The sequence below is a fragment of the Clarias gariepinus genome, chromosome 5 (assembly GCF_024256425.1).
Source record: "Clarias gariepinus isolate MV-2021 ecotype Netherlands chromosome 5, CGAR_prim_01v2, whole genome shotgun sequence".
Classification (NCBI taxonomy): domain Eukaryota; kingdom Metazoa; phylum Chordata; class Actinopteri; order Siluriformes; family Clariidae; genus Clarias; species Clarias gariepinus.
Genome location: NC_071104.1, coordinates 36,481,351 through 36,503,777, shown reverse-complemented (window position 1 = coordinate 36,503,777; position 22,427 = coordinate 36,481,351). Strand labels below are relative to the sequence as shown.

The 22,427-nt window shown below is 37.3% G+C and overlaps 1 protein-coding gene across 1 annotated transcript in view; it reads right to left on the bottom strand.

Moving 5' to 3' along the window:
• The window catches only part of abca12 (ATP-binding cassette, sub-family A (ABC1), member 12), a 92,396-nt gene that overhangs the window by 18,806 nt on the left and 51,163 nt on the right, over positions 1-22,427 (bottom strand). Inside the window, exons 34-58 of the mRNA XM_053496982.1 lie at positions 21,467-21,662; positions 21,225-21,364; positions 20,570-20,689; positions 20,386-20,476; positions 19,103-19,282; positions 18,708-18,999; positions 15,903-16,017; positions 15,389-15,718; positions 15,033-15,102; positions 14,810-14,944; positions 14,571-14,732; positions 13,915-14,098; positions 13,609-13,827; positions 13,327-13,523; positions 12,979-13,136; positions 12,400-12,636; positions 12,135-12,285; positions 11,145-11,391; positions 10,594-10,680; positions 8,985-9,084; positions 8,713-8,840; positions 7,710-7,797; positions 5,974-6,082; positions 4,147-4,201; positions 277-454 (exon numbers count right to left, since the gene is read on the bottom strand). Coding sequence (XP_053352957.1) covers positions 277-454; positions 4,147-4,201; positions 5,974-6,082; positions 7,710-7,797; positions 8,713-8,840; positions 8,985-9,084; positions 10,594-10,680; positions 11,145-11,391; positions 12,135-12,285; positions 12,400-12,636; positions 12,979-13,136; positions 13,327-13,523; positions 13,609-13,827; positions 13,915-14,098; positions 14,571-14,732; positions 14,810-14,944; positions 15,033-15,102; positions 15,389-15,718; positions 15,903-16,017; positions 18,708-18,999; positions 19,103-19,282; positions 20,386-20,476; positions 20,570-20,689; positions 21,225-21,364; positions 21,467-21,662 — 3,969 coding nt within the window. The remainder of the gene's footprint in view (positions 1-276; positions 455-4,146; positions 4,202-5,973; positions 6,083-7,709; positions 7,798-8,712; positions 8,841-8,984; positions 9,085-10,593; positions 10,681-11,144; positions 11,392-12,134; positions 12,286-12,399; positions 12,637-12,978; positions 13,137-13,326; positions 13,524-13,608; positions 13,828-13,914; positions 14,099-14,570; positions 14,733-14,809; positions 14,945-15,032; positions 15,103-15,388; positions 15,719-15,902; positions 16,018-18,707; positions 19,000-19,102; positions 19,283-20,385; positions 20,477-20,569; positions 20,690-21,224; positions 21,365-21,466; positions 21,663-22,427) is intronic.

The following is a 22,427-nucleotide window of genomic DNA, read 5'->3' as shown; positions in this document are numbered from 1 at the left end:
GAAATCAGGAGAAGACATGGAATATTCATGTACAAATCAAATGTACAAGAATTAAATTAATTGGATGAGAGATTTTTTTTGATAATGTTGCAATATATTTACTGATTTTTAAAAATCAGTATTAAAAAGTATTAATCATTCAATGAAATCTAATAATAATAAATACTGAAATAGTAAATTTTATATCCTTTATAATGAAAGATGAAAATTAAATGTAATCTGGTGTTGTGCAAATAATAACCAATATTTCCGTAAAAAAAAAAATTGATTTTGTACCATATCGTAGAAGAAGTTGATGATCCAGTAGAAAGGTTCGCTGATGCCTGATATGTGCTGCAGCATCTTGGAGCCGGTGTGATGCTCCTGAACCTCGTAGATCACAAAGCTGGCTGTCATGATGGAGAAGCCGGTGAGGACGCAGAGCCCCACCAGAATGTTCACCATGTTGCGAAGTCTGAGAGATGTCAGAAAAAAATGGTATACTGCAATAAATATGGGTTATGACATCATTGGGTGATCAATTTGCCTCTTACAAGGTATATGATACAATATGATATGATATGATTGTGTATATGATACAAAAATAAATAAACACATTTCAGAAGTCATTCTATAGTATTACTGGTGAACAGCTGCCTTGAAGGATAAACAAGCAAGCACCGGTTGCAAATTTTTTACACCATTATTTACAAACCAAATGGTATACCAAGTTGGTACTGTCCATTTCGATAGGCAAGATGATGTGGAATGATGTAACTCCAAGTTACGACTTCCCATGTCAAACACAGCATCAATTCTCTCACCGGATTTCAGACTGCATGGAGACTGCACTGATTATCAGGGTCCGTATTCACGAAGCTTCTTCGAATTCTCTAAGAGAGCTCCTATCTTAGCTTAAAAAATCCTAGCTAGGAGTCCTAGACTAAAAGTGATTTAGGAAACTTCTCAGAGCAACTCTTTACAAAAACCTTTATCTAAGTGAGGGGGTGTGGTTGACCCCGTTGCCAGGGATGATGCAGAAATTCAAGGACTGTGAATGGTTAATAAAAAATAACCTCTGACCTCTGTAAAGGTCTTAAAATGTGCTCTTTGTGAAAATAGAATATATGGTAATAGAACAGACAGTAAAATTATATTGTTTGTATATGAAGAAATTGTATAATCATGAATACAGGCTACTTTATGCAACGTCTCACCTTCTACCAATTTACAGTACATGATTGCAGGACAGTCTATTTAAGTTGCACTTTTTGATGGTATGAAGCCAACAATCCAAGTGAGATGAAAGGAAGTAAAACAACAAGAAAACCAAATTGAACAGAAGAGCAGTGTTTACTTTTAGCTTTACGTTCAGTGTTTGGAGAATATTTCTTCTTTCCGCCATTTTGTCATCTGCTATAGAAACTCTTAAGCCTATTGAAAGTCCTCCTCTCTACTCTTAACAATTTTTACCTTAGGAGCTGTTTTTAGGGCTAAGACGTTTCGTAAATCATTTTGATCTTCACCAAGATTTAGTCGTAAATTTAAGTGGGAAATTCTAAGAAAATGTCATAATTCCAAAAGTGTTCGTAGAATTTGGTCACTAGGACTACATCACTCAAAAAGATTCAACATGGCGACTGCCTGCCTACATTTGCTTCAGCTTATTCGGTTCTTTACGATATAAAGGACATCCTGAAGTACTGTAGGTCTGTGTGAGTATAAGTAACCATGTAAGTGACCATGGCATGGCTAAAGACCTTTAGAGTGCAAATGAGAAAAAAAGTTTATGTGAGAAAATTTTTCAACATGAATTTAAAATTATTTACATCAAGGCCATATTTAAAATCTCCTTAAAGTTAGAATTTCTAAGAAATTCCTCCTGGACGTTTCAGAAATCCCCAGCATGAGACATCTGCAGAGTTCGGTCCCGACATGAAAGAGAGTTTTTCAAGAGTCTTGGGTGCTTGGTTTGTATTTTAAAGAGCTACCTACAGGCACACTTCCTCCCCCTGGCCTTGCTTCTCACTATTACTCTTCCATGAGGGCAAGAACACGGCCAAAGGCCAGGCACGGTGAGAGTCCAGAACAAATGAGAAAATCGATCTAAAGAGCACAAGCAGCCTCCGCACAGCCGAGGTGAACATATCGCGACTAATGTGAGCGGGGTTTGTAATAGCAAACAGCAACGCTGAAATATGGGGAAAGGAGAGAGAGAGAGAGAGAGAGAGAGAGAGAGAGAGAGAGAGAGAGACGCTGGAGAAAAACAAGGGCTTGAGAGGTTGTTTATAAAATGACTCAGGTTTTCCCTGATGCGGTGGAATAAATGGAATAAATGATAATGATGCTAGTGAGAAAGCCTTTCTTTGTTTTTGTTTTTTACAGCATCAATTTAAAGTAATAATTAAAAAAGTACCAGTTATGCTGCTTGAAATAAAGTTTAAACATTTCTAACAATTTCCAAATAGGATTTCTGTAGTAAACGTATACAAATTTTAAGATTAGGGAGTGAATTATAGTGTAAGGTATATACAGTAGTAATATCCATCCATTTAGAAACATCATTGTATTTAGTCCTATTTTTACAACCTCTGGTCCACACTCACTCACCCACCCACTATTGCCAATTTGGGAACGCCAATTAGCCCAATCTGCATGTCCGTGGAAGGAAACCCACCAAGCACATAGAGAACATACAAACTCCATGCACACAGACCCCAGGCGGGACTTGAACCCAGACCCCGGAGGTGCAAGGCGACAGTGCTAACCCCTAAGCCACCGTGCCGCCATATAGTAATATTAAATACTGTATATTATCACATAGATCCTTTTCTTCTTATTGTTGTTATATACACTTAGCTCACCCTATCATACTTCATGAATATACAGTAATCATTTAAAAATCATTTCTACGTATGTGTGAGGTTTTACAAATGTTTGGAGAGGAAAAAACCGCCACTTATTTGTTTAGTTAAGACATAAACACTGGACTTTCGTCCTGTTCATGGGAAAATGTAGTATGTTATAACAAAGTTATATACTGCAAATACTAATGAAGTGTGATGTTTTAGTCTCTACATTTTAACAAAAATTCCAAAAAGGCTGTTTTTAATTTTTTTTTTTTTTTTCAACTAAAGCACTTAGCGTTGACCATAAAACCTGGCATGTTCACCCAATACGGTTTCTATGGCAACAATCTTGACTGCGCTTTATCAACGTTAGTCACTTTCTAGTTATCATGAACGTTAGAATTATTGTGCTAAAGTGTTACATTTGTCACTGCATTTTAGGGTTGGATTGCTTCTGTTCTCTTTCTGCTAACTAAAAAATTCCTGACTATTTTTTAGACCAAATTTATCAGAGATATATGAGATAAATATACAGTTGTACGTTGTTAGCAAATCAGGTTTATATATAATATTAATCTATCTAGCTATAGATAGAATAGCTGGAGGAACTCCATCAATCATGGGGAGAACCTGCAAACTTCATGCACCCAAGATGGGAATCGAGCCCAGACCCTAGAGGTGCAAGGTGACAGTGCTAACCACTAAGCCAGTGTCCCGCCCTACTAGATTTTAGCTCCTATCAATTAAATTTTAAATATCAAGACCATAACAAAAACAAAGTGATGAGAGATTCCTAATTAAAAATTAAAGGGAAGGAGGTGGGGCTTCCATCTGCCGTTCTTCTTGGAGACAACTAAAGCAGACGTTTTGCTTATTTTTGCGTCATACTTGTCTACTCTGAAGGTTACAGAGCACAAGCGTCACCAGTCCTCCTGCTCACTTCCCTGTTTACTCTGATGCACGGCATGCCGCGAAAATAACTTGGCTCACATTTCCAAAATTAGCTTTTCGATTAAACTTCGAAACGCACCAGTCGCGTGATGTCACATGAATTAACCTCTAAACCACCTTGAGAGGATGCAAATACTACACGGGGCTGATAATCGATAAACTGAGCTCAAAGCAGATCCATTTAATATATGATGAGAGAGGGGTAAATACAGCAGTCGAATTTCATTACTGCGAGTGCTTCACTGGAATGTAAATGTTCACACGCTGCGATGTTTGCTTTTCCCATCCGGGTGTTTGCTTTACGTATATGAGCTGCATGGGTTCAAAATTGATGTTCGAGAAAAAGAAGAATGAACGACATGCTTACATTGCATCCTCTTCTTCCACCTGGCCAGGGTAGGGATGGCTGGACACAGAGATTGCTGCATGCAAGGAGAGAAAGGAAAAAAAAATGAAGACAGGATTAAATGCATGCCCAATTCACATTCACACAACGGTGGTCTGAGCCACGTCACGAGTGAGCAGGGCGGCTGGCCCGATGAACCCTCGCTGGATTTATGCCTTGTTTTCAGGCCCGAGTGAGTCCACCAGCTACATTTGAATGATTGCATCTCCCTTTTCCCTTATTGACTGCTGGGTCTGCATTAATCTTGCCTACAGGCAGACGGTGAATCTCAGCCACTGGCCCAGTCTGGCACTGCTGCTGAAATAAAAGGCTGGAGTCTCTGTCCTGCTTTATTCACTTCAACCTGGCTCTCAGCACTACTAATTACAATTCCTGACACTGCACTGCATCCTGACAGGCGGAGAAGATAAACACTGCCCCCTGGCTGAGCACAAGGGAAATGTACATCCAAAAATCTGGAGAAAAAAAAAAACAAGGCTTAACACTAAAGCATCAAATGACCCCAAAACAAATTCTAAATTGTGACTATACTTTTCCAGTTTTCTGTTGCTACAGCAAAAGCTGTATACAGTAAAATCTCCAGTGTTGGTTTAATACTTTCAGAGACCATCTGCGTCGAACAGAACCTCCATGAACACTGTACGGTGTGAATTCAACACTATAAACATTTTTCATGACGACCTGAGGATGTCTTGTGACTTGTTATACTTCTTTAATTAAAATATACAACATAATGCCAGCTTTAATGACAAGCAGTAACCCAAACAAAAGTGTGGGTTTTCTATAGTCAAAATTCAGAGAAGCAAAATATTAGGTTAGACTAAAAATACAGGCTTAAAAAAAAAAAAGATTAAAAAAAGCAAAATTTTATGTAATGGCTATATGGCACTGAAATACATTCATGGGTGCCAATACTTTAGTCTTTACTGGAAATACGAAGTAGGAAACTTTTAAATAATGGATGATGGCACCCAAATACAGCAAAGGGTGCCAATACATTAGTTGTTATTGAAACTACAGAGAAAAATAAAAACTAAATTTTACTTATTGGTTATATGGCACATAAATACAGTATAGGGTGCCAATACTTAAATTGTTAGTGAGATAATAAAGAGCGCAAAAAATACTTCAATTTAACTGTAATTTTGATGAGACAACTTTTAATAAACGCCTACGAGGCATGCAAATACAGTCAAGGGGTGCCAATACTTTTTCATCTTTAGTAAAAACACAGAGCAACAAACTTTTACTTGGCACCCAAGTGCAGTAAAGTACGCCAACACTTTTACTGGCATTGAAAATAAAATAATGAAATAAACTTTAATTTCATCTTGATGTGGCACCCAAATACAGTGGAGGGTGCCAATATTTCTAATCTGTATTGAAAATAAAGAGTAACAAACAAGTAATTAATGGTGGTGTGGCACTTAAATACAGGCAGGGGTGCCAATAATTATGGATGAAAATAAAGAGTATTGAACTTAATTAACAGCTACGTGACGTGACACCCTAATATACTGTAGTCGATAGTTCTCATAAAAAACCAGTGAAATACATCTGTTTAATCGTTGATTCTAATGTAAAAATACACAGCAGGAGATACTGTATATACAGTACTACTAATAATAATTATTATTATTGCCCAGATAGTTTGGAGTGTGCCAATACTTTTAATCTGCACTGGAAGTACAGAGTTGTAAACTTTTTCTGATTGCATGCATGCCACCCCCTCCCCCCACCCGAATACCCTCTAGGGTGCCAATACTTACTCCTGTGTTTAAGACTCACCGTACTGCTGTGGCTGTTGGCTTGCTGGGATCTTGGAGCGCAGGATGAAGTTGTTGAGGCTGTTGACGTACGCCGGCATCGTGTGATGGCCTTCGGGGTTATACCACACCTGCAGGGGTAATTAATAACTGGGTGTTAAAACTCCCAAAACACTCCCAGTGTCACGTTATCCTGATTTAAACACCATTCCGAGCAATCGTTCCCAACCAAAGAGGAAAAAAAACAAGCATGCTTTTTTCGTAAAAAAAAAAAAAAAAAAAAAAACCTAGATGAGTAAAAAAAACTTTTCCCTCACTTTGCGGCTCGTGGCACCTCACAACGCGATGTAACACACTTTAAGAAAAAAACAACAACTATATGAAGGGCGTTCAAGTCAAACCGGGATTTTTGACTGTGCTGGAGGACTGCACAGTTATGAAAGTAAATGAAAACACCCTCTATTTCTCTATATAACCCCCTGTTACACTGATACACTTATCCCAGTGTTTTAATAGTGCTTGGATACTTAACGTCTGAAACACCGGCCTCCCAGGAACTCCTTTAATTAGCCAAACATGTAAAAATGGCTTGGATCAAGGTCAGGACCATAAGGAGGATGTAGCAATAACACCTAGACAAGTTCTTGTAATGTGCAAGTTGTGTTGGTGAATGATTGCGTGTACAGTTCACACAAACCAATAAGTCTCTTCACTGTCAAATTATCCACCGATTTTCAAGGACCAGGCATTGTACTTGCGGAATGTTCAGGGGAGCGACTGCAGTGAGCTTTGAGCCACCTTGGCCGAGATCATCATTCACAGACCGACGGACTTCTTTACAACGTTTTCACCATTTAAATGTTTTACTGCGGTGAAGAGTCTCATCACCGTATTGCGCTTGAAGTCTTTTGCGTTTTACAGCTTTATTCATCAGAAATCCCAGCACAAGTTTCGGTTTGATTCAAACACGCCTGTGCAAACTACAACAAGCGAAAATGTGAACATATGAAACTGGTGAAGTATAAAGGAATGCATGTCATCTCATTATTATCTAGTGTTTTTCTCACACGTACGTGCAAAAAGTTTCTTTTCTTTTTTTTTATTTCTTTCATTTTTGTGAAGCTGCTTTGAGACAATGACCATTGTTAAAAGCGCTAAATAAATATAATTTAATTTAATTTAATTTAATTTAATTTAATTGAAGGGTATAAATGAAGAATATAAAAATAATAATGTTAGAATAATAATAATATAATATAATGTAAAAATGTATAAAGAAAAAAATAACATATATTAAAAAATTATTAAGTAAAATAATAATAGTAAAATTGTTGATTAAGAAACTTTAAATTTAAATTTTTTTTTTAATGAATAAAATTTAGATTTTTAGAAGATGCATTTATTTGTTGCTAATTTGTTACAAATGCAATCTATTCTTACTGACATAAACAGTCCCACATGATTAATCGTGCTCATCTAATTAATTAGTTTTTTTGCCAAAAAAGTAGATACATTAATCACATTTTAATAAAAATTATAAGAACTAAACAAAATTTTTTATAGTAATAAAAAGACATAAAATGTTAGCAAAGTGAATCCAAATAAATAATATTAATCAACATTTTAAAAAAAACTGCCCCAATCCTGCAATACAGTGAAGCCAAGAACCCTGTAGTGTAAATATGTCAGTATTAATCGACTCCCATGATAAACCTCTCGACTGGGCTTCGATTAGCTCCTCTGTTCGTGATTTATTACCTTGGTTAACGTCCTGTTCTTGGGCACCTCCAAAATGTCCATTTGGAGATTGCTGGGAAGGGGGCTCCCAAAGGACCAGCCTCCATACCTACACACACACACACACACACACACACACACACACACACACACACACACACACACACACACAAACTCAATAGTTTACTCCTTTCAGATTAAACAGGTCAGGTCACTACAGAGCGCACTTTTACACATTGATTTCCCATTAATTAGCCGCCTTGCTCGTTGCTGTTTTCTCCTCCGGGTCTCGCGAGGCGTTCGTGATTTGTCTTTGTTATTCTCCCCGCACCTTTTACGCCACATGAATAATGCATGACTTATAACTCTTTTCGTGCATAATAAAGAATTTCAATTCACCGAGCAATTTTCAACTTCACAAGAAAGGTGAAAAGGTCAGAGCGCCAACAGCGAGATGAGAAATCCGCGGAGAGTTTCATCTCATTATTCAGAAACTAATCCTGATAAATACAACACACAACTAGACTCTACTAGTTTTCACACTTTACTCACTTTACTATTTTATTTTATTTACACTTTCATGCTTTTATTCAATCCCTGCGTTATAAGACAGCTGTAAACATGTCATAAGTTGTCGTTGTCATAAGTTTCAATGAATGTCCAATTATACAGTATAAGAGTCAATTAACCATTACCATTATTTAAACCTTTTTTTTTTACCCTGATTTATCAGTATGCCATTTCAATACAATGTTGTTATAATGCGCCTTAATATAAGTCAGCCTGGAGAGTGTCATAATGTAAACAGTAGTAAAATGCAATCAAAAGTCCCAGTTTGCCTTGAAGGGCCTTTGTATTTGTCAAAACATGTTTAACTATGAGCCCACCATTAATTGAAATGTTATGTCCTATAACATGTCTTAAGTAAAGCAGAACACTGGCAAGACATGTTTATGTCAGTCCTATGACCCAGTTTTACATTAAAGTGTTATCATTAAAATGATTTGTGTCGTGATTAACTCGCCTGTCTCGGATGAAGTCATTAGCCGTAGCCAAGAGGTAACGTTCGATGTTCATGTTGGTCAGGTTGTAGACGATTTGAGACGACGGGTTGGTCTTATGCGGCGGGTTGTAGCCAGGCGCAGGACATGTCTAAAAAAAAGAAAAAGAAAAAGTCACCCACAATTCATTTCTAATTAACTAGCAAAAACAAAAATACTCTAACTCACATCAGATAATCACTTAATAAAAACAAAACAAAAGAAGAAATATAAATGATAAATGTCTCAGCCTAACCTGTGAAAAGTCTGCACATTTACATTCCTCAAACACAGATACAGGATTTCCTTGAGAGGTCCACTGATCTGATATGGATGGGCCTTTGTTCTGACACGTTCTGTAAAAAAAATTCAATAATAATAATCAATACATTCCCTAAAAACTGTTGTACTTCCCATCAATGATTTCGACTGAAAACCCTGAAGCACGGGCTGTGAAAAATACATGCCATTATTTTGCCTTAAAATCTCAAAATCTCTTAAAATTTTCTGATTAATTTATTATTTTTATAACTGCTTTCAACTTATTATCTTCTTGTTTTAAGATATTGTGATGTGGGTGATTTGACTAAATATCTTCTTGTTTTTGTAAAATAATAAAAAAATGCTGAAATTTCAATCGGATGTTTCATTTATATATATATATATATATATATATATATATATATATATACAGTATGTAGATGAAACATTCGATTATATAGATTCAATAATATTTCATATTTAATTATTTCAACTTAGTATGTCATTAATTTGACTTAATATTTATTTATTTGCATAGTATGTCATTAATTTTATATTTATTTTTACAGTAAGATATCTCTTTCTCATTTGTTAATTTTATTAATTTATTCTTTTACCATGTATTAATTGTTATATCCACAAAAATTGTATAATTATTTTCAAAATTTGTCAGTAGCAAAAAAAATTTCAAATCCTTTTTTAACTCCTTAACTTACTCATTATTTTGGCCTAATTCATTATTTACCCAATATCATTTTTCATTTTAATTTAATAACAATAATTTAATATAATTAAATCTCATTATTCCAAGCTATAATTTAATTTTTTCACACACTGTTTGCCATATAAGCTCATTATTTCAAGCAATTGTCATTTCACTTAATGGTATTTCAATTTAATATCAATTTCATAATTTTAAGTTATTCCCTTCAAATATCATTCAGTACATCTTCATTTGATCTTAAGTTATTCAATTTCCTTTGTTAATATCTTATATACTTTTTATAAACATATATTTATATCTGTAAGTTGGGTTGTTAGGTTGTAATTTCAACTTGCTATCTCATTTGAATTAAATATCAATTCCTTCACGACATTTTCATATTTAAACTAAATTTGTAATATATATATATACATATATATATATATATATATATATATATATATATATATATATGTATATATATATATATATATATATATATATATATATACAGTAAATATTGTTATTATAGGTTATGTTGGGCTAATAGCTAATAATAAGCTAATTTAGGATTATATGCTAGTTTGAGTAAATATTTTATAATTTTGAGGCTAAATATCACATTATTTTGTATAATCTCATAATATTAAGATATTTTGACTTATTATTTCACAATCTATTGGTCAGTCTGATTAATTGATTGGTTATAATTTGTATTGAGTTGGCTTTTCATTTATTTTTTTAAGAAGAAAGCCAAATGTTGCTTTTACTCGTATGGACATCTACATAGGTAAAGCGTCTAAAAAAATACAATATTAGGACTGACCTTATAATCTGATTCTGTAAACTGAGATTAAGGGAGACACGAGACACGATGTGTTTGAGTGTAAGAGCTACTCACGTGCTGTCAGGGTGATTCAGGCAGGAGCTATCTATGCCATATGTCATCATGGTGTCCAACAGGTTACTGGAGCTGGAGTTCTGGATACTATATTAAGGAAAAAAATGTTACCAAATGTTTGCATGTCTAGGTTGACAGGAAGTAGTGATGTAAAGTGTTTATATATTTTTTTCAACTAACAATCGTTTTTATCAAAGCATGATATTGTAGTATTTAGCTATTAGAAATTAAATTAAATACTGTTGAATGTCCACAAAACAAGTTCTGACTGACAGACAGTACAGGAAATCTTAGTTTTGTTAATAAAATAAAAAAATAAAAAAAGCGTTTCTATAGTAACACCTAATATACCAGCAGATGCTACGTATACACAAGAGAAAACCCTATTTTGTAGTATATGTAGTTATTTTTCCACGTTGTGATCTTATCTTATAATTTCTCTGGGTTATTTGTATCATCTTATTAAGGTTCATAGAAAAACGTGAGTGAGGGAGTGATAGTTTATAGCTGTCATAACAGAAGATGTATGCCTTCCTGCATCCTCAGCGTACCTGAAGAAGGAGTACTGTTTCCCGGAGTCGTACATAGCAGGCGTCAGCTCCATCTCAGGGAAGTGCTGCAGGTCGCTCTTGATGGAGCCGAGGCCCATGGCGGCAAGGACGAACACCACCGGTAGCAGGACCTGAGAGATCAGACCTTTCCAGTTCCTCCTGGTGTGATGAACACGTTTGATGAGCACGGCCATCACTTGCTGAGCCATTAGTGCCAAACCGCTGACTGTGGAGTTTCCTGTGAGACCTGTTGTATGGACAGAGGAACACCAAACACACAAATGATCAGAATGTCAGAGTAAATAAACGTCAAGGTGATATTGTCATATTTCTATGATTTTGGGGGAAGCCCAGCAGTGACATTTCTGCATATTGGAAACGATTCCATTTTCTCAGAGGAGTTGAATAAAGTGGAACAACCAAACTAAAACGTATCAAAGTAAGATATGACTACATTTTTATGAAAGTTAAAATTTTGTTCCTGGGCTCCGCTCACAGCTTAATTTTGCATGGTAAACTTAATATTTGGATAGAATGACCCTTTTATTTCATTTTATCTGTCAACCATTAAAGTGCAGTTAAATTCTTGAATCTGATTGGTCAGAGAGTGTGGATTATTTTTCTACAATAGTATGTTTTAGAAAGTAGTTCCAACTGTAACATAAATGAGAGAGAGAGAGAGAGAGAGAGAGAGAGAGAGAGAGAGAGAGAGAGAGAAATAGAGAGACATACAGTGCCAGAGATACAAAAAAGAGAAAAGACAGAGACAAAGTAACAGAGAGAGAAAAAGACAGACAAAGGAACCAAGACAGAGAGAGAGAGAGAGAGAGAGAGAGAGAGAGAGAACAAGTCACAGACCGTGAAAGAAAAAGGAAGACAGACAACAACAACAAAAAATAAAAACAGAGAAGAATAAACAGACTTTGAATGTTGACCTTTAAGGGACAGAGTAAAAGAAGAGCAAGAAAGAAAGAAGCAGACAACACTGACTGGCTTTCTCTCCGAAGTTCATGCTGGAGTTCAGGTCGTCACTTAGACTGTCTCGGGAAGCACTTATGTCCAGCTCAGGGTTTGAGACTGTATATGGGCGATTCTCCATCTCTTCATTGTCCAAATTGTCCCTCGTCAAGTGCAGGAAAACCTGAAAACGCAAGTGGTATCAAACTGAAACTCATATACAGCATGTTCTATAGGTAGTATCTCTGAGTATATCTCTCTGAGTCTGTGTGTGTGTGTGTGTGTGTGTGTGTCTCACCTCCTCTAGAGTCGTGTCAGAGATGCCGTAGCAGCCCAGCTGTAGTGCCTCCAGGTTCCGGTCCAGCCCGCTGAGCAGCGAGCGGTAGGCAGATGCATTATGGGAATTGTAGACAGGTAGAGAGTAGGTGATATCTCCCACTTCTCCCTCCTTCAGTTGAGCCTCAGGCAGGTGGGATTGGATGAACTCTTTCACTTTCTTAATGTCAAACTTGTCCTCTGAGTCAGGAGGTAGGACCTGAGACGATGAGAGACATACAGTAGAGTAGAATGTTTGAGGTGTTGTGCATGAGATGTTTGAGTGTTTGGAGGAAACAACAGTATCTGCTACAGTACGATGTGATACAGTATGATTCATTGACTGCTTCTTTGGTTAATTTAAATTGTTGCCTTTAAAATTTGATTCATCAAATCAAGTTGCTCGTTACAGTCCTAATTAAGGAGCTTACTGTTTGCAGATGGATGTAGAGTTTTCCTGAGAGTGCCATTATATTTACATGCAGCCATTCCTACAACTCCCCCCCCCCCCATGCTGCCTGTAAAATATTTGAGTATATACCAGAGCTGTACAACACACTACCTTCTTCGTTAAAGTGAGCTTGTATCCACGGGCCAGCTTATCCTTCAGGTAGAACGGAGAACCACAGCACTTCAGGCCTCCGCGCTCCAGGAATGCGATGCGATCACTGAGGACCTCAGCTTCATCCAGGTGATGGGTGGACAGGATGATGGTACGATCTAATCACATACACATAGACAAAGAGTGAAAAAGTGATATCCTACTTCCTGTCATGAAGGATATAATTAACACCGATCCATGGGCACTGACAGCAGACCAGATTTCTACATTTTCTGCTATTTGTTTTCACTTTAATTAAACCCTGAGCTAAAAAAGCTCTCCCTCCACAGCGAGGTAGGAGAGTCTCACCACTCTTGTGCTGGAGGACGATGTCCCAGATGCTGCGCCGTGAGCAGGGGTCGACGCCAGTGGTTGGTTCGTCCAGGACCACCAACCGAGAGCCTCCGATAAAAGCGATGGAAATGGAAAGCCTCCTTTTCATACCGCCGGACAGCGTCCCCACCCTCTTGTGACGGTGAGCATACATGCCCGTCTCTTCCAGGATCCTGCATTGATAGAATGTGTGTTACTATTTTTTGTCGTTTTAATGTTACTACTGCATTTTGAGGCCAGTTTCGAAGGTGTACGTACTTGCGCACTTGCTCCTTCAGTTCTTGCTTGCTCCAGTGGGGGGCTTTGATGTGACCGTAAAGCAGCAAGTGCTCCTCAGTGGTCAGGTGATCGAAGTGGACATCATACTGCATGCACACCCCCAGCTCTTTACGCACAGCCTTTGTAGACACCTGCATGTCTTTCCCGTACACCTCTATCGTTCCAGAGGAGGGAGCAAACAACCCAGTCAGGAGGGACCTGCAACGATGTTGGAGTTTTGGTAAACAAATGTAAATGGTTGCTTTTCACTCCACTCGCTCATGGAGGTCAACTCCCTTCTCTTACATTGTGGTAGTTTTTCCAGCTCCGTTATGCCCAAGCAGTGCAGTAACATGACCCTCATAGAATGCCAGGTTCAGGTTCTCAATGGCATTCCTTTTGCCATAGGTCTTCGTCAGGCCTTGCAGAGAAACGCCAACTGGAAGCTCTGGGAATTCCTCATCACCATGAGGGTGTAAATCACCTAGACCTTTAGAGAGAGCAAAAAACAGAAAGGAGTTCTTATGAAATTTAACAAGCTTTAATGATGCACTTGAATCTTGAACTTAACACTCTTACATTTAGGCATTTGGCAGACGCTCTTAACCAGAACGACTTACATTTTTATCTCATTATACATCTGAGGGTTAAGCCTTGCTCAAGGACCCAACAGAGGCAACTTGGTGGTTGTGGGGTTTGAACCTGGAATCTTCTGAACCGTAGTCCAATGCCTTATCCATGAGCTCTTGGTATATACATCACATTTGGCTGACGCCCTTATCCAGAGCAACACTATCTCATTATACATTTGAGCAGTTGAGGGTTAAGGGCCTCGCTCAAGTGGCCAACAGTGGTAACTTGGGGGTCATAAGTTTTGAACCCGGGACCTTCTAAACCATAGGCCGTACCCCTGTACAAGTGCCTGTGCAGACACCCAACATATTCAAGGTCCATTCTCCTACCTTTGCTTTTGTCTTTGCCATTTCTCTGGTTCTCCTGCATCATGTTGGAGAAGAGGAGTCCTCTGCCAGCCTTCTTCCGTGACCATTTACTGAAGCCGAAAGCCTCAGCCCAGAATGACGGCATCACCGGGAAATACCACGGAGCAGCAATACCGTACTTTCCTGACAGAACAAGAGGGATTTTAAATCCTAAATCGGCGCAACAGTTCTGATGTGTGAGCTAAGCGTTGTTCACTTACCTGGGAACACCATGCGGATGTAGGTGCCAAGCAGGAAATAAATAACCGAGTCGATCAGGAGGAGCCAGCAGAGCCACCCAAATGATGCAGAGTCTCCGGGCACTGGAGAAATGTACATGTTGTTCCACTGGATTCCTGGGTAAAAAAAAAAAAAATCTTAGCACTATAACTTCTGCTCAAGTGCAACAATGAAAATGGGGTCTGAGGTTTGATTTGTACCTACCTTTTTCCTGTTTCTCATAACGAGTGATGTACTGACTGGCATAACTGAAGCATGTTGGAGAAAACAGGCTCTGAAGGAAATGAAATGTAAGAAAAGTAAAAATTTATTAATCGAGTGTGATACGCAAAAAAACACATAGTACAGGATATAAACCTCATTAGCTACCAATGCTAAATAAAACATCTCAACAACCAGGATCAATCAGCTGACAATCTTGTGTTATTTATTAGCTTTCTACCAAATAATGTAATAAATAAACACTTTAATTGTATAAAAAAACTAGAAATATTCTTTTAATATCTGTAACGCATGAATAATGCATGACCTGCCGGTAAATAGTGTACAGCTTAACATACCAGCACGTTTTTGATGAAAGCAGAGAGGTTGTCCTCCAGACACAGGACAACAATAAAGGGGAAGAAGCAGATGACATAGATGAGGCTGCCGCTCAACCCGGCGACATTGGTCCTGTCGAAGAAGGAGCTGACGAGGAAGCTGACAGCCAGGATGCTCAGAGCATAGTCGGTCAGGTAGAGGAACAGAATGAAGGTGTCACTCTTCGGGAGAATGCCGCTGGACTTAAGGATGATGGTCATTATGATAACAGTGACCATGAGGAACATGGCGCTCTCGATGAACCAGGCCAGGAAATGGCTGAACGGATTCACGCCCATCATCTTCATGTACTGTGAAGGAAAAGCGCTTCATTTTAACTTCTGGACACAGACGTTTGATGTGATAGAAATATCCATTCGACAGAATATAATGTTCTTGGAATATATCCGAGTGCAAAAGTTTGTGCACCCTTTCGAACAACTAATGTTAACGTTTTAGTTGTTTCTTTGTTAAGTTTTTACTCTCAGCATTTACCTCATGCAGACGGAGCTCTCTCTCATGAACGAGTTTCTTGACAAAGTCAGCAACAAAGAGCACCCAGCTGATCATCAGGACAAGCGGGAAGGCAAAGGCAATGCTGTTGAGATACCTGAGAGGCAAAGAGAAAAGGTGGGATAACTAAACAAAAAAACACTCAAAAACAGTGTGATAAAGAAGACTTCCTGGTCCATCCTGATGTCGATTATTTTCTAATAACAGCGCATCTTGAACTGTATGTTTATGCTTATAATCAGCTAGAGCTTCGGCTTGCAGTTTTACAAAATAAAAAGAAAGTTTTGTATGAAAAGTGTGTATGATTGAGAAAAAAATGTGTTTGAATAAGAATGAGATTGTCCCTGATGAGCAGGCCAAGGGTGTCGGTGACGGTGGCAAGGAAAAACCCCCTGAGATGGTAATAGGAACAAACCTTGAGAGCAACCGGGACTCAACAGGGAACCCATCCTCATGTGGGTGATAACAGATAACAGGAATTATATAACGACTTTAGATATAGTGAAGGCTTAGCACTGGGGTTTCAAAAATTCTATGAAGCACATCAGCAAGAATAAAACAAAGCCACTATGGAAACAGGTTATTAAGGTTATCATGCCAATGATGACCATTCTATTTATTCCTATTTTGTACGACTTTAGTAGCCCCTCGGTCAAAATTTGGAAACGGCAATTAGCTTACTCTGCATGTCTTTGGACTGTGGGAGGAAACCACCCAAGCACGGCGAGAACCTGCAAACTCCATGCACACAGACCCATCATAGGAATCAAACCCACGCTGGGTCTGTGTGCTTGCAATGATTTACTTCATTTACATGTCTTTTTTTCTAATGTTTTGATTGGTTCTGCAATAATATGCAAAAATATGATTATAGTGTTGGAAATGGGTAACATTGAGCTCTCAAATAAAGACATCATACTTCTTTCCATGTTGTATTTTTCTTTATAATGTGCTTATAATAGTAACATATGTTTTTTTTTCTGAATTAAACACTAATCAATTAGAGATGGCTAGCAAAAAAACGTCTGACTACATTTGCTATATATATATTAGATTGTTCTGTTACCTATTCAATTCAACTTAAATGAAAGAAAATGTCAGCATCAGGCTTATGTGAATGAGCTGTTAGTGTAGAAACAATAACGTATCCGACTACAAAGCTTTATTATAACCGTGGAATGTGAAGCTGCACTTCTGTCAGAGCTGCTGTTCTAGAGAATTAATCAACCCCTTGACCCACTGAACCTCAGCCGTTTTATAGAAGAGGTCCAGCGATTCTGACTCGCGGTAATCTTTATTACACTCCTACTGATAATATTTCCAAATGATAATGTCAGCACGAACAGTCCGTCATAAATCAGGACAGCCCGAGCTGAGAGGATAAGCGCTTTACAATCCGTGACAGAAATGAAATCAGGATATTGGAGCAGCTCTAAGGAACGATGGCGTGTATTGTGCAGCGCACACGCTCCTGAGCACGCTGATTTATTGGACGCTGTGTTGGTTTTGCTTGCTTGGTTTATTTGTATTAGACGTGGGGTGTTTGGTGAATTCCTAACATATGTCAAAGTCACTTCAGTAATACTGTGCCATAAATCAAAGAGGCAGTGTGTCGACGATAGGTGTGTGTGTGTGTGTGTGTGTGTGTGTGTGTGTGTGTGTGTGTGTGTGTGTGTTACAGGTGGGATTCTGATACCGATTAACAGTAGGCACTTTTTGACTTTTTTCAACTTCATATGCATTAAAGGATTCCCAAGCCCTGCCTCCGATCACAATTAGATCAATCATTCATTTATAACACAGTTTAACTGTTTAAATAATATGCATCATGTCAATAAAATATATACAAAAAACCTTAATGAAGTGAATTTAAAAAACAAAAGCATTATGTGGAAAATCATGTAAAATATTGTGAAATGTTAACATGAAAATAGATGCACAAAAGTGTAAAAATTGTGAAACAATTGAATAAAAAACTATTTTTAAATAATAGTATATAAATATAACAACTTAAATAGTTCCATGGAAAAAGTTCCAAATCATTAATAATTGGCAATTTAAGTAAATCTAAATCATGTAAAAGTGTAGCTAATCAGCAAAGAAATCATGAAGAAAAAAATTGGCAAAATAATTAAAATAAATGATTAAAAAGGGAAAAAATTCAATAATTGTTTAAAATAAATCAAATCTAAATAAATTTTGATTTGAGAAAACTACCCATGAAATACTGTATATATGACATTAAAAAAAATTCTATATAAAAAAAACCTTCTGGTAAAATGCACATTAAAAAAAAGAAATGCAAAAATCTAATTTATAAATAAAGATTTGCTAAAACTTGCACAAGAATATAATTGAAATTATTTGGAAATACATGAATTACATAAAAAACTGTGTTAGGAAAACTTTGTTTTCAATGAATACACAAATAATTTAAAATAAATAAATATTAAAGAAAATCATGTGAAAAATATGTATATGATGTAAAAAATCCCATTTTAAAAAACCATGCAAAAATGATAAATATTGCAGAATAAAATGACTAAATTTAAAAAACCTATTGTGAAAAATCAAACGCAAAAATGTATAAAATCATATAAAAATAACTGAATTATATGAAAAATCATACATGAAGAGCAAAACATGTTGAAAAAAAAATCTTATAAGTAATTAGAAATAAACTCATGCGGTGCATTTATAAAAAATGTGAAGTTGTGTAAATGTGGCATGTGAATCCTCAATCTGTGTGATTATGTGATGGTCATAGAGAAGCGCATCTCCACTTACTCGTCCTTGTAGAAGCAGGGGTAGGGGAAGGCTTGGATCTGCACGGCCGGCTCCTTCACCACAGTTCCGGTCTGCATGCCGATGATGGCCCGCTCGATGCTCTCCTGCAGGTAGATGAAGCCGCGGTTGTAGCGCTGCGTCAATACCGACGAGATGTAGGACGCCCTCACCCAGTAAGGGTTGCGAGCGCGATCGGTCCTCATGGAGTTGTCGATGCTCATGCGGATGGTGTAGTCCACTTTAGGAGGAAGAGGAGAGGACGAGTTGCCTGTGGGCAGCTTGAAAATGATACCTGGGGAGGACGGGAGTGGGGGCGGGGTTAGTAGAGTTGGAGTTGTGTTAAAATTGAATAAAAGGTGTGTATGTATCTTTCATGGGTCTCAAACTTCACTCACTAGCGTAGAGTTCACGGTTTTGAGCCAGCTTCTCAGCCTGTTTGTTGAGCTCCTCGGTGGAGTTGAAGCCGCGGTGGCGGTCGAAGTTGACGCAGGACGAGAGGTTCATCATGAGGTTGGAGAGCGTGGTGATCTGCTGCAGGATGAACTGGTTCTTCTCCAACATCTCAGTCATGTTTGCTGTCAAGATTTAGGAACAGTCGATGAAGAATTAATGCCACTTTACTTAAAAAAACCTTTTTACAGTAATATAGCTACATTTATAACAAATGATAATGATATACAGTATAAATCTATTTTCTGGCTAAAACAAGCCTGCATACTGTAAGTACGCCCTAAGAGCTTTCTCAGGTTAAGTGATCTGCTAACAGTACTGTATATTGTAAGGGTAATGTCGATAAATCTGCATTAAAGTACATAACATATTTCAACAAACTGTAGATCTAAATAAAACCTGCATATGCTCTTCCTAAGAACATAAATGAAACTGATAAACAAGTAATTTGCTAACAGTTCATTTTAAAGGTAGTGTTTATAAACCTGCATTAGGCCTTCATCAAGGTTTGCCCTAACATAATAATAAGTTAAAAATACAGTTCACAGGTCTACTTAAAGTTGACCTACAGTATATCCTACATAACAACTAATATGGTTACAGGAGATTACGGTAACGAGTTATGAAACACTTGACATACATAAGAGAAGTGTTCATAAACATCACAAATAAAAAAAAAAGCATGTCTATGACAGCTGATGCGATTGGAATAAGCCTTTTGAAATTAATATGTAAGCTCATGTCAATGGTAGCTGATGCTATTAACACTGCTATTGCATGTTATTACATTTCATTTTAACAAATTTGTGCCTTTATGATTTGTGGCTGCTTTATAACATTTATGAAGCGTTATAACGTTATAATAAATAAATTTTAGAATTATATGGCTAGCTCTAAGGATTTATTTTAAAAAATAAAGAATAAAAAAAGGAAAGTGCGAAAAAATTCGTTATAGCACATTATTAAAGCTTTATAGTGCACTATAATAACATAAACTTCTTACATAAATTACAAGCACAATTTATCAAAAATAAAAATTCATATCATAACTAAAATATAAAATGTAATTTTTTAAAAGTGCATTATTCACTGTGTGATGCGTTATGAATGTGCTCATAAGTGGTTATAAATATCGCCTTCATGAGAAATATAACTAGGAAAAAAAATGCAAAAGTGTCCAGTAGCTTAACAGCATAAATTAGGGTTTTTGAATTTGCTTCAGACTCACAGAAAGCGTTAAGAGTGTTCTGCAACTCTGCGATGTCGATGTCGATCTGCTTCTTTATAAAGTTTTGGACGAAAGGATTGCTGATAGAATTCTGCATAGGAACAAACACAGCACTGATGAAGGTGCAGCTGGATTTTATGCTTATAGTTATAGTTATAGTTAAGAACAGCACAGTCACCGTTACCTTCAGCATGGGCAGGGTTTCATTGAGGAGCTGCGCGGACTGCATGAGGTACGGCGAGGCCTGCAGCCACTCTCCAGCGTGGACACGCAGGTCTCCGAACTGCTGCAGCGTGATGTTCGACTACACACAAGGACACACACACACACACACACACACACACACACACACACACACACACACACACACACACACACAAATCCAAAGAAAATTCTTTTTATTTAAAAATAATAAACCTAAATTCTTCAGGAACTTGTGTAAAGGAAAGCATTTACTTTGCAAATGTTCCTAATAAAGTGGACGGGAAGTGTATATTCACATCTTAAGGTAAATAAAATAAACAAGTAATGACAGTAATTAATTTATTAACTTTAATGAACTTTTCAACTTATAAAAAAATTGGTATAATTTTTTATAATTTTAGTAATTGCAATTTATTTTTTTTGTTATTTATTTTTTCTGTCACTGCTAATTTTATTGTATTTTTTAAAAAAGGAATTATTAATATTATTATTATTATTATTATTATTATTTAATAAATATTTTTTATTTAAATAGTATAAGTCTTTTATTTCTCCCATTTGTTGTGTGTGTGTGTGTGTGTGTGTGTGTGTGTGTGTGTGTGTGTGTGTGCGTGTGTGTGTGTGTGCTCTGTTACCTTCTGAACAATGGTCTGGGTGAGCGGTGTGTCAGGGTAATACAGCACTTGTCCCAAGAGCATGGGCTTGAGGAAGGCCCAGGCTACAGCGCCCCCTGTGGTGCTCACCATGTCTAGGAAGATGTTTTTACAGAATGGAGCTAAAGAAAAAAATACACACAAACACACAAATATTACTCTTTGTACACACAAATCATACAGAGCTGGGATGTAAGTCTGACTGATATAAGTGAGGATCATACTGGTGTCCTGTGGGATTTTGAACTTGGTCATGAGGTCCTCGACTTTTTTCGGGTCCTGGAGAGACGGATTCCCCTCGCCCATGCTGGGAAGCTGCGAGATCCCGAAGAGTGACATCATGCCGCTTTGACACAAGGCTCGGGAGATACTGACAAACGTGGTCCGGGGCGACGTCACAGAGCGTTTCCCTCTCACCAACTGCAAGGGAAAAACTTTTACTGTTTACTCTTTCACCTCCCACTACCTCAACCCATCACCTCAATACCACCTGTTTGCACATTTGCATGTTCACTTTATTTTGTCTCTTTTGTATAAAACCGTGGATAATCATTTTCATTAATTCTACTGTAACCATCTGTACCGTTTTAATAAAGAAATATTTAAAAAAAAGATATACAGTAGAAATGGAGTTAGACAGACAGACAGACAGACAGACAGATAGAGGGGAGGAAAACAAAATAAGACTTTTTTTTGAGAAGCAGAATGAAAGATGAGAATGACAATAAGAGACAAAAAGGGACAGTGTGACAAAAGGGGAAGTCAGAATAAAAGAAAGAGTAAAACAGAGGAGGACAGACATGAAGAAGACAGGAAAGAGAGAGAGAGAGAGAGAGAGGCAGATAGAAGAATGAAGGAGAAGATAGAATAAGACAGAAAAGGAGAAAGAGAGAGACCATAAAACAGATGAATCAGAAAGAGGGGCAGAGAGAAAGAAAGAAAGAAAGGCAGAGGAAGAGAGACATAAGGATAGACAGAAATCAAAATGTGAGTGACGTGATGCAGAAGAAAGAGCTAAAGTGACAGAAAAGGAGAAAGAGAGAGGGGGAGGGCGCAGTGGAAAGTGAAAAAAGGAAAAGTGAATAGCAGAGAGGAAGAAAGAGACAGAGACAAAGTTAAACAGACATAATGACAGAAAGACGTAGAATGAAAGAGAGAGAGCAAGACAGAGAGAAGGAAAAAAGA